At 37.6% G+C, this 21,348-nt stretch overlaps 1 protein-coding gene across 1 annotated transcript in view; it reads left to right on the top strand.

The window, feature by feature from the left end:
- LOC150090961 (putative citrate synthase 2, mitochondrial) overlaps positions 1–21,348 on the top strand; it is a 162,850-nt gene that overhangs the window by 88,314 nt on the left and 53,188 nt on the right. Inside the window, exons 5-6 of the mRNA XM_090380863.1 lie at positions 4,881–5,069; positions 15,860–16,059. Of these exons, the coding sequence (XP_090236989.1) occupies positions 4,881–5,069; positions 15,860–16,059 (389 nt within the window). The remainder of the gene's footprint in view (positions 1–4,880; positions 5,070–15,859; positions 16,060–21,348) is intronic.

Here is a 21,348-nt window from a genome sequence, read left to right as displayed (position 1 = left end):
AAACATTAGCATTAGCATTAGCATTAGCATTAGTAGAGGCATTTGATGCAAGAAAGCAAGCTTATGCAGCATCAGCCAAAAAAAAAAAAAAAAAAAAAGTAACATAAATAAATAAAAATAACCACTTCCACTTCACCCCTCTGTTCGTTCGAAATACCTGTCCAGCTGAGCCTTAAACTTATTTAGGCTATCAACTTCCACGACAAGGGATGGAAGTCTGTTCCACCCACCAACCACCCGCTGGCTAAAGGCAAATTTCCGCACATCTATCCTACATCTGTCTTTCCTCAATTTGAATTTATGACCTCTCAGGTGATTTTTCTGAGCTAGAGGAAGAATCCCATCAGCATTGAGCATGCTCAAACCATTCAAGGCTTTGTACACCTCTATCAGATCACCCCGCTGGTGCCTAGTTTCCAGACACTGTAATTTGCAAAACTTAAGCCTTTCTTCGTAAGAGAACCCCTTTGTCCCATTCACCAATCTAGTTGCCCTTCTCTGTACTCGTTCCAGCAGCTCTACATCCTTCCTGAAATGAGGCCTCCAGGCCTGTATACAGTACTCTAGGTGTGGCCTGACCATTGCCTTATACAAGGGAATAATCACCTCCTTATCCCTGCTAGAAAAATTCCTATATATCATTGACAATACACCATGAGCTACTCTTGCAGCTCGTCTGCACTGCTCAGAGAACTTCATATCTGCCTGCACCACCACCCCCAGGTCCCTTTCTTTCTCTACCACTGTCAGTGTAGTACCACAGAGTTGATACGCTGCTCTGGGGTTGCTGTTTCCCATATGTAGTACTTTACATTTGTCAATGTTAAACTTCATTTGCCACCTCGAAGCCCATCTGCTCAACCTTTCCAAATCCTGTTGCAGCAGCATAGTGTCAGTAGTGTCCTTGACAACCCTGCCAACCTTCGTATCGTCTGCAAACTTGGACATTAAGCCTGATATACCATCATCAATATCATTTATAAATACAGAAAACAATAAAGGCCCCAATACTGAACCCTGAGGGACTCCACTAATAACATTAGTCCACGATGAGCAGTGTCCATTGATTACCACTCTCTGTCTTCTCCCCCTCAACCACCCCTTTATCCATAGCAGCAACTTGCCTCCAATGCCACACTGCTCCAATTTGTGTAGCAGTCTTCCATGTGCAACAGTATCAAAAGCCTTTCTAAGATCCATGTATATAATATCAAAGTTATTCCCTGCATCCAGTTCTTTTGTGACTGCATCATAGTATCCAATCAAATTGGTCAGGCAAGACTTCCCCTTAACAAAACCATGCTGTGTCCTAGCTATAACTGAAGTCTTGTCTAGATGATCCTGCAGTGCTTCTTTCACCAGTGCCTCCATTAATTTTCCGGGAACAGAAGTTAAACTCACAGGTCTATAATTACTTGTGTCAGCCTTTGATACCCCTTTGTGAATTGGGGTCACATTTGCACATCTCCAGTCAATGGGTACCTCCCCTGAGTCCAAGGAAGCTCTCATAATTATGGCTAAGGGTTTGCTTACCTCCTTTGCTGCCTCCTTTAATATAACTGGATAGATCCCATCCACCCCAGGTGCCTTTCTTGTGTTTATCTTCAACAATTTCTCCTCCACTTTGCTCTCAGTTATTACAAGATTCTCTAGCTTACTGCTAGAGTTGAATACATCTCTGGCATTCCCCTCGCTGAATAACTCCTCATGTGTGAATGTCGATGCAAAATATTCATTTAGTTTGTTAGCTACCCGAGCAGGGTCATCAACAGTTGACCCATCGATCTCAAGTGGACCAATCTGATTCATCCCCTTCCTTCTAGAGTTTACATAAGTAAAGAACTCTTTGCTGTTTTTCTTCGCATCCCTTGCCAAGGATCTCTCGTAATCTGCCTTCGCCTGCCTAACCTCCTTTGTAACTTGGTTACAGATCAACTTGTATCTATCATAGGCGTCCGTGTCACGTGTTAATTTGTATGTATCCCATGCATTTTTCTTCTCTGCCATATGCCTCATTAGTTCATCTGACAACCATTTAGGCCTAAACCTTGAACAATATTTCTTAGTTGGTATGTAAAGCCTAGTAGCTTCCACGATAAGTTCTTTGAATGCTTCCCATTTTGAATTTGCTGTTGGCAATATCATCAGTTGATCCCACTGTATAGAATTTAAATACTGTCTCAGTCCATTGTAGTCGCCTTTACGAAAGCAATACCCCTTCCCTTTACCCCTAATGGTAGTTACCTCTTTGAGTAACTCCCACTTCAGCACACTGTGATCACTGCCACCAAGTGGTTCATTTATCTGCAGATTCTTAATGCATGAAGAATCACTACTGATAATCAAATCAAGAGTATTACTCCCTCTAGTTGCCTCCCGAACATGCTGATGTAGAAAACAATCATCCAATAAATCCACAAAAGCCTTGCTACTGTGTGAGTGACCAGCCCCCAAATTCCAGTCAATATCTGGGAAATTAAAATCCCCCATTATAAGACTCACTGATTTACTGGCCCACTCTATTTCTCCGAACAGTTTCTTATTATACTCATCAGAGTCATTAGGCCTATAGCACACTCCTACTCTCAATTTTGATCTCCCAATGCTTATGTCACACCAAACTGACTCGACACTGCACTGTCCAGCGATGTCGACTGGCTTCACTTCCTTGGATTTTATGTGTTTTTTAACTAATAGCATAACCCCTCCTCCCTTCCTATCCTGTCTATCCTTTCTGTAGACATTGTACTCCCCAAATTCCAGTTCTGCATTTCTTATATCTGTGTGACACCACGTCTCTGAAATCCCCACAATATCTGCCTTTGATGTTTTGAGCAACACCTCAAATTCATCAAATTTATTTACTAAACTCCTAGCATTGGTGTACACACAAGTATACATGCACCTGTTCTTTTTCTTAGCTACCCTAACACAACCCATGTGTTTACTTGTACCCCAATGATTCCCAGCAGTCTCTGAAATATCCTGCATCTTATTTTCCAGGCTGCGGCTCATTCCAATAGAAGCAGTGCAAGAATCACTTTCACCTCTGCCAGTGGCTACTGTTAATCTATTAGTCCTTGTATCCCCCCAATCTAGCAGTTTTCCGACCCACCTAACATTGCCTCGATAGCATCAGCAAACATTCTTGCACCCTTTCTATTTAAGTGTATCCCATCCCTGTAGAAGCAGTCTCTCCTGTTAACATAATTTAAAACTAATATATTTATTAAAGAATGGTGCTACATTTGGTAATTATAAATGCCAAAAATAACTTCCTTGGGACAACTTCAAACAAAATGCACTTAAGTGCTGTTGTCTCAAAATTTGTATAGATGGAGAGCATATCAAAATGTCAAGTACTAGACCTACTAATAAACAAAGGAACATCAGTTAGACCAGGATGTAACTGAGTGAGTATTAACCAACATATGAATACTAATGTCACTCTTCATATAACAGTTTGTGCTTTTTTTTTTGTCACCTCATCAGTGAAAATCCAGGCATACCTTGAATAAAATAGTTGTGTCCACCAGGTTTAAATAATGGGTTGTTTAACACAGTCTTTACTTCAGGTCTTTCTTTTATGCATAGCTCTTCTATTGATTCTATTGACTTTAAATCAACAGTAAATAAATAAGAAGTCAAAATATGTACAAAAAAAGTGAAAAATATTTGCACAGACACTAGTTTTCCATGCATATTTTATTTATTTATAAGAAATAGAGTACCATATAAAATTTTTATAAAGCACACATTCACAAATACAGTATAGTAGTGTGTAAATTATCATTAACTGTCAGGTATTGATACCTCAGCTTTTGTTTTCAATGTTTACCTTTTCTTATCGTGCTGCCTTAATACAAAAATTCAAATTTAATGAGAAAGAAAAATTGTATATTACTTACCTGGTTTGCCAATTTGTTGCCAAATTTTCTCTTTGAAGTTGCTTTCAAGGTATTTAAAGTATTCAATAAATCATAGAGTTCTACATTTGAATGAACCAGTTCTGCTTTATTCGTTCATTTTGTTAGAGTGAAAAAAATTATGTAATTTGAAATAATAATAATTTAATGATTAATTAGCTAATTAAATAACAAAAAATGAAAACAATAATTACAGTATATACAAGCTATACCATATTTCTGTGTGTGGTTTATTAATTTTATATAGTAAAGAATTTTTATAAATAGAATATGCTTTCAAAATGATAATATGTGAACAAATAGTTTTACATTTTTGGCATGTATCTTATCATTTTATAGTATTAACCAGAGCATTTGCTTGTCATTTTATTTAATTATCATTGCTTTTAAAACTAATATTTAAGTAAAATAAAGTGCAAATTACTACACATACTTTTGTATGGTAGAAATGCACAGTATAAGTTTTTTCGACAAATAACTTCTACTGCGCTGCTACTGCATTCTTTCAAAATAATTTTAAGTGATGATCATTAGAATGAAATGATTCACGTGCCCCTAAGTTCATTTTAAATTGGATTTTTACTACTTTCTTACTTTCTAATGATGGCTCTTCCACTTTCACTTTTCAATGTCAGGACATGCTAATAATATATATGAAATTTTGTTAGTGAAAAGCAACTATCAGTTAGAGGTCAGTGGGAGTGAGGAAGAGACACCAAAATTTTTTCAACAGAATCATTGATAGGCTTTCCTTTTTAGACCAATGAATTAGAGGAGGGAACCAAAATTTCACTCAGATATGTACCTGGGATTCTCTCCAAACATTACACAGTTAAAAAAAAAAAAAAAAAAGGGGAGAGATGGAAAAAGTAGCCCAAGCACTTGGGTTTTACAAGTGAATGCTTCCATAATACTGTATTTAATAAGTTTTTTTTTATTTTTTTATTTTGTTAGGTTCATTCCATATCTCAGCAGTGGGCCAAAGAAGCTGAACTCCCACCTCATGTTGTAACAATGTTAAACAACTTTCCATCTTCTGTTCATCCTATGTCACAACTGAGTGCTGCAGTCACAGCTTGCAATACAGAGAGCAAATTTGTAAAGGCTTATAGAGAAGGAACACACAAAGCTACTTACTGGGAGGTAGGTTGCTTCTAGTTATGTTTATATATTATTACTTTAATTTAATTATCTCATTGTTTTATTATTGATAATCTCAATTGTCTTTCATTCATAAAATTGCATAGGCTAACTTGAAAATATTTGTTTAAAATGGGTATAAATAGATTTATCAAATATTATAGTCTCCAATTTTTATTTAAAGATGTTGCAAGCTTCCTACCATCAAATAAACAATGTTTTCATTGTAAAAGATTTCAGATAAGTTGAGTTTCTCAAAATTTTGACGACAAGCTCCCTATTAAAATTTTATTAGCATTAGTTGAGACAAATGATGCAAGAAAGCAAGCTTATACACCATCAGCCAAAAGAAAAAAAAAAAAACCCCTTTCCATTTCACTAATCTGGTCACTCCAAATGTTTGTCTAGTTCAGCCTTAAATTTATTTAAGCTATCAACTTCCACGACAACAGATGGAAGTCTGTTCTAGCAATCAACTACCTGCTGGCTAAAGGCAACTTCCCCACATCTATTCTACAACTCTTTCCTCAATTTAAATCTATGCCCCTTCAGGTTCTTAATCTGAGCAAGCAGAAGTATCCTGTCAGCATTGAGCCTGCTCAAACTATTCAAGGCCATATACACCCCGATCAGATCACCTTGCAGGTGCCTAGTCTCCAGATGCTGCAACTTGCAGAACTTAAGGCTTTCTTCATAAGAGCACCCCTTTGTTCCTCTCACCAATCTTGTTGCTCCTCTCTGTACTCGTTGTAGCAACTCTACATCCTTCCTAATTTGAGGCTTCCAGACCTGTATGCAGTACTCAAGGTGTGGCCTGACCATTGCCTTATACAAGGGGATAATCAGCTGCTCGCAAAATTCCTGTATTTCATTGACAAGACCCCATGACCTACTCTGGCAGCCCATCTGCACTGCTCAGAAATCTTTATATCTGACTGCACAATTACCCTCCAGGTCTATTTCATTCTCCACCTCCCTAAGTGTAGTACCACGCAATTGGTACATTTCTCTGGGGGTTACTGCTACCTATGGAATACTTTACATTTGTCAATGTTCAACTTCAGTTGCCACTTCTCAACCCATCTACCTGACATTTCTAGATCCTATTGCAGTAGCATAATATCTTACTGTCATTAACAACCCAGCCAACCTTTGTATCATCTGCACACTTGGACGTCAAGTCTGATATACCTTCATCGATATCATTGATAAATACACAAAACAACAATGGGCCCACCACCGAACCCTGGTGAACTCCCCTAATAACATTAGTCCACGTAGAGCAGTGTCCATTTATTACCACTCTCTGCTGTCTCCCACTTAACCATCTGTTTATCCATTGCAGTAATTTGCCCTTAATATCATACCACTCCAATTTGTACAGTAATCTTCTATATGCAACAGTATCAAAAGCTTTCCTGAAATCCATGTATATGATATCAAAATTATTTTTTGCATCCAGTTCCTTTGTGACCACATCATAGTATCCAATCAGACTGGTCAGACGAGACTTCCCCTTAACAAACCCATGCTGTGTCTGAGCTGTTATTGCTGTCGTGTCTAGGTAATCCTGTATCACCTCTTTAACCAGTGACTCCATTATTTTCCACAGAACAGAAGTTAAACTAACAAGTCTATAATTATTTGTGTCACCACTTGGAACCCCCCTTTGTGAATTGGGGATACATTTGCACATCTCCAGTCCATGGGGACCGCCCTGACTGTAAGGATGCTCTCATAATTATGGCTAAGGGTTTGCTTACTTCCTTCACTGCCTCCTTTAATATAACTGGATAGATCCCTTGCATGTTTAACTTCAACAGTTTCTCCTCCACTTTGCTCTCAGTTATTACAAAATCACTTAGCTTCCTGTTAGAGTTTGATTAAACTTTTAGCATTCCCCTCCTTGAATAACTCCTTATGTGTGAATGTAAATGCAAAATACGCATTCAGTTCATCAGCTACTTGAGCAGGATCATCAATAGTCGAACCATCTATATTAAGTAGACCAATCTGATTCTCGTAATCTACCTTTGCCTGCCTAACCTCCTTTGCGACTTGATTACAGACTGGCTTATATCTGCCATAGGCTTCTATGCATCCCATACATAAGAAGTATGCATCCCATATATTTTTCTTCTCTGCCACAAGCCTCATTAATTCATCCGACATCCATTTAGGCCTGAACCTTGAGTAGAAAACAATCCTCCAATCAATCCATAAAATCTTGCTACCGTGCAAGTGACCAATCCACAAGTTCCAATCAATATCTGGAAAGTTAAAATCCCCATTACAATACATTCTGATTTACTGGCCCATTCTATTTCTCTGCACAACTGTTCATTGTACTCATCAGAGCCATTAAGCTTATAACATATTTCTACTCTCATTTTTCCTTTCTCAGCATTTATGTCACACTAAACAGACTCAACATTGCACTGTCCACCCGTGTCAACTGGATACACTTCCTTAGATTTTGTGTTTCTTAAATAACAGCATAATCACTCCTCCTTTCCTACCCTGTCTGTCTTTTCTGTACACATTGTACTCCCCAAATTCAAATTCTGCACTGCTTATATCTGTGTGACACCATGTCTCTGATATCCCAACAATATTTACCTTTGATGTCTTGATAAGCATTTCAAATTCATCAATTTTATTTACTATACTTCTAGCATTAGTGTACATGCAAGTATACATGCACTTGTTCTTACTCTTAGTTACCCTTACACAGCCCATGTATTTACTCATTCCATGATTACTCCCAGCAGCTCTTGAAGTCCCCAGCAACTTGATGTCTAGTCTGCTGCTCATTACAATAGAAGCAGTGCAAGAATCACCCCCAATCTAGTAGTCTGACCCACCTAACATGGCCTCGAGAGCATCAGCAAATATTCTTGCACCTTTTCTATTTAAGTGTATCCCATCCCTGTAGAAACAGTCTCTCCTGTTAGCAAGCACAGACCACGCTCCACGCTGAAAAAATTCTACCCCGTGAGCCTTGCACAATCTCTCCGGGCCGAATCGATTGACAAGGCTCTCATCATATACTCCCTCCTCTCATGTCTGGGCAAAATTTCAGACACTTTAAGATTTATCCGTAACTCGCGCCTTGTTTCCAGCATTGACCTGTACTTGTTAAATAAATCTGCAGATCTCTTACTCTTAAGGTCATTAGTGCCAATGTGTACAGCAATATCACCTTTTGTGCCCTTAAAAGATGATATATGTCCTACAACGTCATCAACTTTTGCCCCTGGCAGACATACCCTGGTCCTGTTCCTTCCATCCTTTTTGCATAATATATTCCCTGTCTCCCTGACAACAGAGTCACCGACAATAACTAGTTCCTGTGGGACCAGCGCATTCTTCCTTGGAGATTGCTACTGTGTTGCCTGATGCACGTGAATGGTCTCTGGTGTTGAGTTGGGCAGCTGAGAGCTTGTTGGGCCCCCCTCATATTAATTTCTTTGAGGGTGTTTACCCTACACCTCACTCTCATAGACATCCATCAGAACACTGAGTTGGCACCTAATTTCTTCACAGTCTCTGCACCTAGTACACACAAAGACATCCTCCTTGGCTAGATCATGTCCTGTTCTAGACAGGTCTGCAGAAATTTCACATTTTGTGCATTGTTTTAGACTGTGATGTGTTGGAGAATCGCCCCCTTCAGTTCTTCCGCAAGCCACAGCACTCTGGCTACTCTGTGAATGCTTCTTTGCTGCTCTAGTCTGGGTCATGTTTCCATTAAGTATAATTTAATTAACAATGAACTTTAATAAGATTAATAAATTTTACTGATTAATTGATAATACTATACTAATCTAACAGATTTGTAATACAGTGCTACATCTTTCGCTATCTAGTTTTACATTAAGCCTTATGCTATTCTGTATCGTATAACAATGGTGGCAAGTTACGAACAAAGTATTAACTTTCAAAATCGCTATCTAAATTTAAAAATAAACCACAGAGCTTGGCTAGAACTATAAAGCTATATATAGAAAATAATTTAGTAAAACAATTAAGTCAATAAAATGACTACATATAAATGAAAACTTAGCGTTTCCCAGAGATGCAAAAATCTTGGTCAACTTGGTAATAACCTCATACCCCTAATAGGAATAATGCTGTAAATCCTCATAATATGAATAATGCTCTAAATCCTCGTAATAGGAATAATGCTCTAAAATTCTTGTCATTGGCACTTTCACATCAATCCATGAGACATTCACATTCTCTCTCTCACTGAATTACTTTGAGTTACTCACTGTGAAAAAAAAAAACAAAACCTTATTACCTGTTCTTCCTTATCTAGATAATTTACACTTCAAGAATTTAAGAAGTTCAATTGTTGGTGATCTTGGCCTGTAATGAATGGTGCAAAAATATTACTGAAATTCTAAAAGATCACAGCCCTGACTATGTATTCAATATATATGCTTTACAATATATGTTTTAAATAATGATGTTGAAGAAGAAGAAATTAATGTGCCTACTTGCCAGGAAGCTCATCAGGCATTAGTTATACTATATAAATTTACTGACGATCTTCTAGCTACAACAGAAAACCATTTCTCTGCAATAAATAATATTATGGATATTATAGAATGGGAATCAATGAAGAAAATGCACTACGCTCTTTTTACTGAATGATTCAAACAAAATAAATGTATAACTTTTTTTATATTTTTATTTCGGCATACAGTTCTCTAGTTATAATACTTGTTTATATTAGTTAAAATGTTTAAGTAGTAAAACAATGTATCAGTATGGTCTCTTATATTTTTTCAGGTGTATGTAGCAACTTAATTTTTTATAGAAAATAGTAAAGTTTGATTTGTCAAATTTTCAATGACTCAGAGTGCTTTTTGCCTCTTTTCAACTTCAAGTTATTGAAAGTTTACTGTGTATCATGATTAGGAAAGCTTGCTAAAATGAAACTGCATATTTGATTAATTCCTCAATTGTGTGACGAGGCAGTCATTTTTGATAGCTGAAGGTGATGTATAAATTTTTCTTGGTGAAGGTAAAGAAGGAGACTATGAAAACCACAGCAAACTCCTTTCTCAATACCGGCAGCTTCCTGCTATTTGCTCAGTAATTAGAAAATGTGTGCGATCAGTCGGTTGTCTGTCAACAAGGTTTCCTGTTATACACTCAGTCAGCAGCACTCTGATATCTACAATGACAAAATGCAGATGGTGGTAAACAAAGAATGTGGGTGCTCGTTCAGCAGCGTAACATCCGCTCATTCATATGGAATGAATCTAAAGCTGACCAACTTGTAAATTTACCCCATCATATCTTTAAAAACTTGCGAATGGCCACATTAGCAATGACAAAGTGATGTATGTGTCTACTTTTTTTTTTTACGAATAGAATAAGAGATTTTACATTTTAACATTTGTTTTTGTATGCGGGGTCATTATTCAAAAATTTTCAAACAGTATGTGACTTTTTTTTTCTTTGATTGGAGCTCTTTTATGTGTGTTGTTGTTATTTGGTTTTTAGGAGCATTAGCAACTACGGCCATATTGCTCCGGGATATGCGGTGGTCATTCCCTGACCTTTCCACATCCTCCGTATTTGGTGGCGACGGGCTCGAACCCCGGTCTAATCAAGAAGCGTGTGCTACGCACTGCTGCTCCTTCCCACCTGGCTACGGAGGCGCCACGTTTTATGTGTGAAAGTTGGGCATGCTTTGCCCTTGATATCAAGCTGGCTTTGGCTCTGCACATGTTATGGCTGTGTTTCACGGTAAATGAATCTAATTGCAAAGTGATTACAATTAAGAAAGCAAAATTTTTCAACAAACCACATAAGAGGAAACCTAACTTTTATGCCGTTGATAAAAATTTGACACATCAGTTTGCCATTACTGTACAGCAGAGTGAGCTGCAATTACCATGAGACATGGCGATAAAAGGAAAGCTAGCTCCAATAGCAAGAAAGAAACATGATTCATTTTTGTATATAAAACAGTACCAATCAAAAAAAAAAAAAAAAAAAGAAAAGGTAAAAACATAGCATTAGCATTAGTAGAGGCACATGATGCAAGAAAGCAAGCTTATACAGCAACAGCCAAAAATAAAAACCCATTCCCATTTCACTGATCCATTTATTCCAAATGTTTGTCTAGTTGTGCCTTGAATTTATTTAAGCTGTCAACTTCCACAATAACAGATGAAAGTTTGTTCCAGCAATCAACTACCTGCTGACTAAAGGCAAACTTCCGCACATCTATTAGCATTAGCATTAGTAGAGGCATTTAATGCAAGAAAGCAAGCTTATGCAGCATCAGCCAAAAAAAAAAAAAAAAAAAAAGAAAAAAACAAATAAATTAAAAATAACCACTTCCACTTCACCCCTCTGTTCGTTCGAAATACCTGTCCAGCTGAGCCTTAAACTTATTTAGGCTCTCAACTTCCACGACAAGGGATGGAAGTCTGTTCCACCAACCAACCACCCGCTGGCTAAAGGCAAATTTCCGCACGTCTATCCTACATCTGTCTTTCCTCAATTTGAATTTATGCTCTCTCAGGTGATTATTCTGAGCAAGAGGAAGAATCCCATCAGCATTGAGCATGCTCAAACCATTCAGGGTTTTATACACCTCTATCAGATCACCTCGCTGGTGCCTAGTCTCCAGACACTGTAATTCGCAAAACTTAAGCCTTTCTTCATAAGATCACCCCTTTGTTCCATTCATTAATCTTGTTGCTCTTCTCTGTACTTGTTCCAGCAGCTCTACATCCTTCTTGAAATGAGGCCTCCAGGCCTGTATACAGTACTCTAGGTGTGGCCTGATCATTGCCTTATACAAGGGAATAATCACCTCCTTATCCTTGCCAGAAAAATTCCTATATATCATTGACAGTACACTATGAGCTACTCTTGCAGTCCATCTGCACTGCTCAGAGAACTTCATATCTGCCTGCACAACCACTCCCAGGTCCCTTTCATTCTCTACCACTGTCAGTGTAGTACCACAGAGTTGATACGTTGCTCTGGGGTTGCTGTTTCCCATATGTAGTACTTTACATTTGTCAATGTTAAACTTCATTTGCCACCTCTCAGCCCATCTGCTCAACCTTTCCACATCCTGTTGCAGCAGCATAGTGTCAGTAGTGCCCTTGACAACCATGCCAACCTTCGTATCGTCTGCAAACTTGGACATTAAGCTTGATATACCATCATCAGTATCATTTATAAATACAGAAAACAATAATGGACCCAATACTGAACCCTGAGGGACTCCACTAATAACATTATTCCACGATGAGCAGTGTCCATTGATTACCACTCTCTGTCTTCTCCCCCTCAACCACCCCTTTATCCATAGCAGCAATTTGCTTCCAATGCCACCCTGCTCCAATGTGTTCCATGTGCAACAGTATCAAAAACCTTTCTAAGATCCAAGTATATAATATCAAAGTTATTCCCTGCATCCAGTTCTTTTGTGACTGCACCATAGTATCGAATCAAATTGGTCAGGCAAGACTTCCCCTTAACAAAACCATGCTGTGTCCGAGCTATAAATGAAGTTTTGTCTAGATGATCCTGCAGTGCTTCTTTAACCAGTGCCTCCATTAATTTTCTGGGAACAGAAGTTAAACAACTGTCTTTCCTCAGTTTGAATCTGTGCCCCCTCAGGTTTGTAATCTGAGCAAGAGGAAGAATCCCGTCAGCACTGAGTCTGCTCAATCCATTCAAGGCCTTATACACCTCAACCAGATTGCCTCGCAGGTGCCTAGTCTCCAGAAGCTGCAATTTGCAAAACTTAAGCCTTTCTTTATAAGAGCACCCCTTTGTTCCCTTCACTAGTCTTGTCACCCTTCACTGTACTCATTCTAGCAACTCTACATCCTTCCTAAAATGAGGCTTCCAGACCTGTACAGTACTCAAGATGTGGCCTGACCATTGCCTTATACAAGGGGATAATCACCTACTTATCCCTGCTTGCAAAATTCCTGCATTCATTGACAAGACCCCATTCTGGCAGCCTGTCTGCACTGCTCAGAAAACTTCATATCTGACTGCACAATTACCCCCAGTTCTGTTAAGAATTATTAATATGTATAATTAACCACTCTTATACCACGTGGAGTTATTAATATATATTTTATTTAAGCATAGCCTAAACTAATATATACAATTGGGTAATGTTTCAGGTACCCATCATCAGACCGTGCTGCTGACTGCCCTCAGACCTGAAGATAATGGGGGCTATCAGGTCTGAGGGCAGTCAGCAGCACGGTCTGATGATGGGTATTGGAAAGATACCTGAAACGTTACCCAATTGTATATATTAGTTTAGGCTATGCTTAAATAAAATATATATTAATAACTCCACTTGGTATAAGAGTGGTTAATTATACATATTAATAATTCTTAATGGATAACAACTATGTAACATCTTTCCCTAACTATATTACCCCCAGGTCTCTTTCATTCTCCAATACCGTGAGTGTAACACCATCCAATTGGTACATTTCTCTGGGGTTACTGCTACCCATATGCAGTATTTTGCATTTGTCAATGTTAAACTTCAGTTGCTATTTCTCAGCCCATCTACCCAGCTTTTCCAGATCCTATTGCTGCAGCATACTATCATTACTGTTATTAACAACCCTGCCAACCTTTGTATCATCTGCAAACTTTGACATTAAGCTTGATATATCGTCATCAATAATATTGATAAATATACAAAACAACAATGGGCCCAACACTGAACCCCGAAGGACACCACTAATAACATTGGTCCATGTAGAGCAGCACCCATAGTCAGCAGTATGGGGGAACATTGGGTATTGGGGACTCACTTGATATTATATTCAGTACTTATAACAGATGTATTTTCACTTTAATGGAAGTGAAACAGTTACATAACTAATTGTAGGTGAAGTACCAGATATAATATCAAGTGAGTCTCCAAAATTATGCTGAATGCAAAATATGAATCTAGGTATCTTCTACGATGTTTGAATATTTGATAATGTTCAGTGGTTGATATAACTAACTACTGAGTGGAAATGTTTGAATGGCTGATTGAAGAAATGGAGAAAAGCACCGAGAGCAAACCAAACATGGTTTGTTTCAGTAATATACATAGTTTACAGGTGGGCTGCATAAAATTAACACTGTTGTTGTAATAATATGTGAATGAGTGACATGTGTTGTGAGTAATAAACTGATTAAACTTAAAGATGATAAATGAAAGATGGTTTAAGTGAGTGATTGATGAAATGATTCAGATCAGTCAGCACTTAATGACAGTAATGGCAGTGTGCTACTGCAACAGGATCTAGATAATTTGGGCAGATGGACTAAGAAGTGGCAACTGAAGTTTAACCTTGACAAATGCAAAGTACTGCATATGGGTAGAAGTAACCCCAGTATCAGGCTTAATGTCGAAGTTTGCAGATGATACAAAGGTTGGCAGGGTTGTTAATGACAGTAATGGCAGTGTGCTACTGCAACAGGATCTAGATAATTTGGGCAGATGGGCTAAGAAGTGGCAACTGAAGTTTAACCTTGACAAATGCAAAGTACTGCATATGGGTAGAAGTAACCCCAGAGAAACGAGAAACGTACCAACTGTGTGGTACTACACTTAAGGTGGTAGAAAATGAAAAAGACCTGGGAGTAATTGTGCAGTCAGATATGAAGTTTTCTGAGCAATGCAGACAGGCTGCCAGGGCAGGTCATGGGGTTTTGTCAATGATATATAGGAATTTTGCTAGCAAGGAGAAGGATGTGATTGTCCCTCTGTATAAGGCAATGGTCAGGCCACGCCTTGAGTACTGCATACAGGTCTAGAGGCCTCATTTTAGGAAGGATGTAGATTTACTTGAGCGTGTACAGATGTTGTTGTTATTTGGATTTTTAGGAGCATTAGTAACTAAGGCCATATTGCTCCAGGATATGCGGTGGTCATTCCCCGACCTTTCCGCATCCTCCGCATTTGGCGGTGACGGGCCCGAACCCCCGTCCAATCAAGAAGCGTGTGCTACTCACTGCTGCTCCTTCCCACCTGGCTACGGAGGCGCCGCGTGTACAGAGAAGGGCAACAAGATTGGTGAGGGGAATGAAGGGATCCTCTTACCAAGAGAGGCTTAAGTTCTGCAAATTGCAGTGGCTAGAGACTAGGCAACTGCACGGTGATCTGATTGAGGTGTATAAGGCCTTGAATTGGTTGAGCATGCTGAATTCTGATGGGATCCTTCCACTTGTTCAGATTACGAACCTAAGAGGGCATAAATTCAAATTAAGAAAAGACAGATGTAGAATAGATGTGCGGAAATTTGCCTTTAGCCAGTGGGTGGTTAATTGTTGGAACAAACTTCCATCTGTCGTTGTGGAAGTTGATAGGTTGAATAAATTTAAGGAGGAACTGGACAGGCATTTGGAGGGAATGGTGTGATTTTTTTTTTTTTTTTTTGGCTGATGCTGCATAAGTTCATACACTTGCTTTCTTGCATCACATGCCACTACTACTACTACTTGTTGGAAAGCAGTTTTCCAATAGAGTTCCAGTAATTTATGGATCGTTCTTTGTAAGTCTATTTCTTTATCTTTGCCATTTTGTCTTACTAAAAAGTTGGTTCAAGTTTATGGGATAATTGCAGTGTGATCATTGCTATTTTTTATTTATTTTTTAAAATTTATTTGTATAAACTTACTGACTAGTCTTTATACTTGAATAGTTAACATTAAGAATTTTAAAATTTGTAAAAATTAACCCCAAAGTGGATTAATAAGTTACTATTTGCAATTTATTTTTTCAGTATTTATTTGATGATGCAATGACCCTTATTGCTAAGTTGCCAGCAATGGCAGCTACAATTTATTGTAACATGTACCATGATGGTAGCAGTATTGGACCTATAGAACAAGATAAGGATTGGACTGCTAACTTTACTTCTATGCTGAAATATGATGATCCTGATTTCACTGAACTTCTGCGTCTTTATCTCAGTATTCACAGGTAGTAATAAAAAAACAATGCATGTTTTAAATGTTTTCATATAATTGATTAAGTGCCGGTCAAAACAATTAGGATAATAGCTTAGGCAAAGTATGGTGCATGGTTCCAAACAACTGCTAGACATGTTTTGCACCTGTGATGTAATAAAATCAAGATGTCAATGAGTTGTTGTGGAATCAGTCACCACTCTTGTGTAAGTGCTGTTTTCAGCTGATTGGCACTGGGCAGCCAGATGAGCCCAGACATGTTTGATGCAATTCAGATGGGGGGGGGGGGGCAGACTGGTCCATCCATACAAATGATACCTTCATCTTCCAACATATTTTTGACTAGCTGTGCCCTAAGAGGTTGAGCATTGTTTATCTATAAGAATGAATTCTTTGCCTACAGCACCAGCATAGGGATCTCATCTCTATACAGTCAGGGTCCTGTATATGATGATATAGGGGTATAATCACAGACTAATTCCACACCATACCAACTATCCAATTCCAGCAAACTGACTGTGTTCCTGTATGTATATGGATTTTTTTCAGATTTCTCTTTCACATCACACTGGGACCCACCACAAATCCAACTCTAGGCTGTACCCGGATTTGTCTGTGAAAGGCACATGGCACCATTCTTCATCAGTCCAATTGCATTGCTCAAATGTCTGTTCTTTTGGCCATATGGTGTCAGATGGCCATATGGCCATATTGTTCAAGGTTTAGGCCTAAATGGTTATCTAATGAACTAATGAGACTCGTAATAGAGAAGAAAAATGCATGGGATGCATATAAATTATCAAGTGACTCAGAAGCCTATGGCAGATATAAGCTAGTCTGTAATCAGGTGACAAAGGAGGTTAGGCAGGCAAAGGCAGATTACGAGAAATTCTTGGCAAAAGATGCTAAGAAAAACAGCAAGGATTTCTTTACTTATCTAAACTCTAAAAGGAAGGGGATGAATCTGATTGGTCCACTTGACATCGATGGTTCGACTGTTCATGATCCTGCTCAGATAGCAAACAAACTGAATGAGTATTTTGCATCTACATTCACATATGAGGAATTATTAAGGTTTGAAAATGGCAGAAGGTTATCAAATTGTAGCAGGATACTTAATGATTTTGTAATAACTGAAAGCAAAGTGGAGGAGAAATTGTTGAAGTTAAACATAAGAAAAGTGCCTGGGGTGGATGGGATCTATCCAGTTATATTAAAGGAGGCGGCAAAGCAACTAAGCAAACCCTTAGCCATAATTATGAGAGCGTCCTTGGACTCAGTGGAGGTTCCCACGGACTAGAGATGTGCAAATGTATCCCCAATTCACAAAGGGGGGATCGAAGGGTGACATGAGTAATTACAGACCAGTTATTTTAACTTCTGTTCCGGGTAAAATAATGGAGTCAATGGTTAAAGATGCATTGCAGGATCATCTAGACAAGACTGCAGCAATAATTCAGACACAGCATGGGTTTGTTAAGGGAAAGTCTTGTCTGACAAATTTGATAGGATATTATGATATGGTTACAAAGGAACTGGATGCAAAAAATAATTTTGATATCATATATTTGGATTTCAGGAAAGCTTTTGACACTGTTGCGCATGGAAGACTATTGTACAAATTGGAGCAGAATGGTATTAAGGGTAAGTTGCTACAATGGATAAAAGGATGGTTAAGTGGGAGAAGACAGAGGGTGGTAATCAATGGGTACTGCTCTTCTTGGACTAATGTTATTAGTGGAGTCCCACAGGGTTCGGTGTTAGGTCCACTGTTGTTTTGTATATTTATCAATGATATTGATGAAGGTATATCAGGCTTAATGTCGAAGTTTGCAGATGATACAAAGGTTGGCAGGGTTGTTAATGACAGTAATGGCAGTGTGCTACTGCAACAGGATCTAGATAATTTGGGCAGATGGGCTAAGAAGTGGCAACTGAAGTTTAACCTTGACAAATGCAAAGTACTGCATATGGGTAGAAGTAACCCCAGAGAAACGAGAAACGTACCAACTGTGTGGTACTACACTTAAGGTGGTAGAAAATGAAAAAGACCTGGGAGTAATTGTGCAGTCAGATATGAAGTTTTCTGAGCAATGCAGACAGGCTGCCAGGGCAGGTCATGGGGTTTTGTCAATGATATATAGGAATTTTGCTAGCAGGGAAAAGGAGGTGATTATCCCTCTGTATAAGGCAATGGTCAGGCCATGCCTTGAGTACTGCGTACAGGTCTGGAGGCCTCATTTTAGGAAGGATGTAGATTTACTTGAGCGTGTACAGAGAAGGGCAACAAGATTACCAAGAGAGGCTTAAGTTCTGCAAATTGCAGTGGCTGGAGACTAGGCACCTGCGCGGTGATCTGATCAAGGTATATAAGGCCTTGAATGGGTTGAGCATGCTGAATTCTGCTGGGATCCTTCCACTTGTTCAGATTATGAACTTAAGGGGGCATAAATTCAAATTAAGAAAAGACAGATGTAGATTAGATGTGTGGAAATTTGCCTTTAGCTAGCGGGTGGTTAATTGCTGGAACAAACTTCCATCTGTCGTTGTGGAAGTTGATAGGTTGAATAAATTTAAGGAGGAACTGGACAGGCATTTGGAGGGAATGGTGTGATTTTTTTTTTTTGGCTGATGCTGCATAAGCTCATACACTTGCTTTCTTGCATCAAATGCCACTACTACTACACTCATTGGAACTCGCACATCATAGGTCTTCTTGCATAAAGTCCATGGTCTGTGCCAGTGGTTTGGGATGGCTTGTTCTTGTTGTTGCTGTAAAATGTCTGAGTAGCTGGGTAGCATTCAGTCATCATGATGGGAGAGAGAGAGAGAGAGAGCATCCTTGTGTCAGCATTGTTGATAGTCTGCAACCCTGACTGTGAACATCTGTTAATGTTCTCAGTTTCCTGGGATTGATTCTACAATTCCTGAATTTGTATGTTCTAAGCCTCCATTTGTTTGATAACTTGGTAGTTTTTTTTCTGTATGTCCAGGAATATGTGTTGTCATTGCTGCCATAGTGATATCAATATAGTAGCTCTCTAATTGTTTTGACCAGTGAATTTAATTTTCTGGTGTCTTGAAAATACCTAAAATTTTCTCTTGATCATTTAGGCTAACTTATAAGATGAATTTTAATATATACAGTAAAATCCCATTACCACAAATGCCATTTAATGAAAATTTTAATCCTTTCATTAGTGAGTTTGCTGAATGTCTGTAGGTTCAAGGTAGTAAAAAATTTCTCCTACTGGTTGTTGGTTCTGCAGAGTTAATTTTATGTAATTTTGCAGAAATTGTGAAAAATGAAAATTTTATACATAAATTCTCTTAAATATTAATTTTTTCTTGTTTTGACTTGAGTGCAAAAATTTCTAAAAAATTTTTTTTTTCTATAATAATATATAATTTTGTTCATACTTGTTTATTTATCATTTAATTGAATTTCATCAACTTCTAGATCAGAATTCCAGAAAAGTTCAGCTTTTTAAAAAGATTGAACAATGGTCAACTGGTGCAATCTCCTACTTTGATTTTCAAAGATGTTTTTGTCCTGCTATCCATTAAAACTGTTTCTGCTATTAGTTAGCAACATAAATAAGAGATAGCAGCACATAATGGAATATTTCAAAACAATTGTACATTAACAGACATATTATTTAATTTGTTATGAAAACATGTCGCTTTGAAAAGTTCCAATCCGACTTAAGGAATGAAGAGAATAATCGCCCCATATTCATTAAGCTTTTTAGACCCCCAAATTGTGATTTTAATGTCAATCTACAGGAACAAAGAGCATAATCGCTCCATATTTATTAAGCTTTTTAGACCTTTTAATTTTAATGTCAATCTACGTAATGGTTTCCTTGCTGGCAGAGGTATGGTGTTTGAAGACAGAAGTTGGATTGCGTGCTCAATATTGAGACCAAGGGATCTGAACACTACTGTTCTGACAGTGGGGAAGATGTTTCACATTTTTTGTAAAATTTATGTTACCTTCACAAAGAATTGTTAGCGTGTTGGACTAGGAGAGTTGATTGGAAAAGAAGCATCCTATATCAAAAATAAAGGTAATCCCTGTTGTTTTCATAATATAATAGAATATAGGAATTATTGAGCACTTAATAGCTCTCTATTATCAAATCTATTTAATTTGTTTATGAAACATCCTTGGAAGATGTAAATTTGTGTACATACTCCCCAGATGCACAAAATGTAAATTCACATACATATCTGAAAAGGGTTGTCTCATCTGAATGAAATAGTTTTAATGAAGAATTTAGTAAATTGAATTATTTTCTAATACAAAAAATAATATATTGATGTATAACAAAAAAAAATTGATTGTAAATGAATGGTACTGTGTAGCCCATATTGTAATATAGCTGTGTGGGCATTTGCTTGAATGAAAAAAAAAAGAAAATAAAAAAGTAAGTTTTGAAAGATTTGGCAGAATTCAATATCATATCCTGTATTACATTTTCTACATTTTTGGATGCATAAGCATCCAAAAACCAGAATTGTGGAGTTGTGATGTCACTTTGATTAATTTAAAAATATGAAGAAAATTTCAATCTAAATACTTTCCATTTACTATGAAGATGGAAATGCATAGTAATTATTATCTCTTCCTCTGCTCCACCTTACAGTTTGCATGCAATGGTATGGTATGCTGGCACTGTGTCACTAGAAAAATAATTTTTTTATTTTTTGTAGAGAAATTAAAACAATGCTTAAATTGAAGGAAACATACGAAAAGTAGATAAGGGAGTGTAATGAAAGAGGCCTTGTGTTTTCATGATTTCAAGTCTTTTTGCTCTAGAAAACATTTCTATAAGCATATAGAGTTCATTCAATTGGCAAAAAAAATTGTCTTGATTATGTGAAAATCATGAATGGTTGGCAAAAATGAATGAATGCCAGTTTTGTTTTGTCAGTAATAATCAGAACATATTATGTAGAACATTCTGTCAAGTCTACTCCATGTTATAAATGTGGCTGAGGAAGAAATAAAGAAACACAAATAGTAGTTGTCATTAATAGTATAAAAATAATGAAAGGTTTTGAGAGATGTGACAAAATAATTCAGTTTCACACTGTATATACTTTGCTGAATGATCTCAGATCCAGTGCTTTTATTTATCATTTTTTTATTGCAGTATGAATGGTATGATGTACTAGAACTTTTTCATTAAAAATAAAAACAACAACAACAAAAAAAAGCTGTGTGGGTGATATAGAGTCTGAGATGATGAATTTGCATACTGTTTTTTTTTTTTTCTCCTTCTTTGGAGACAAGGAA

This window comes from Mastigoproctus giganteus, chromosome 1 (assembly GCF_048544385.1).
Source record: "Mastigoproctus giganteus isolate SK-2022 chromosome 1, ASM4854438v1, whole genome shotgun sequence".
Classification (NCBI taxonomy): domain Eukaryota; kingdom Metazoa; phylum Arthropoda; class Arachnida; order Uropygi; family Thelyphonidae; genus Mastigoproctus; species Mastigoproctus giganteus.
Note: the sequence above shows the minus strand (reverse complement) of the source record. Positions and strands in the feature narration are given on the sequence as shown.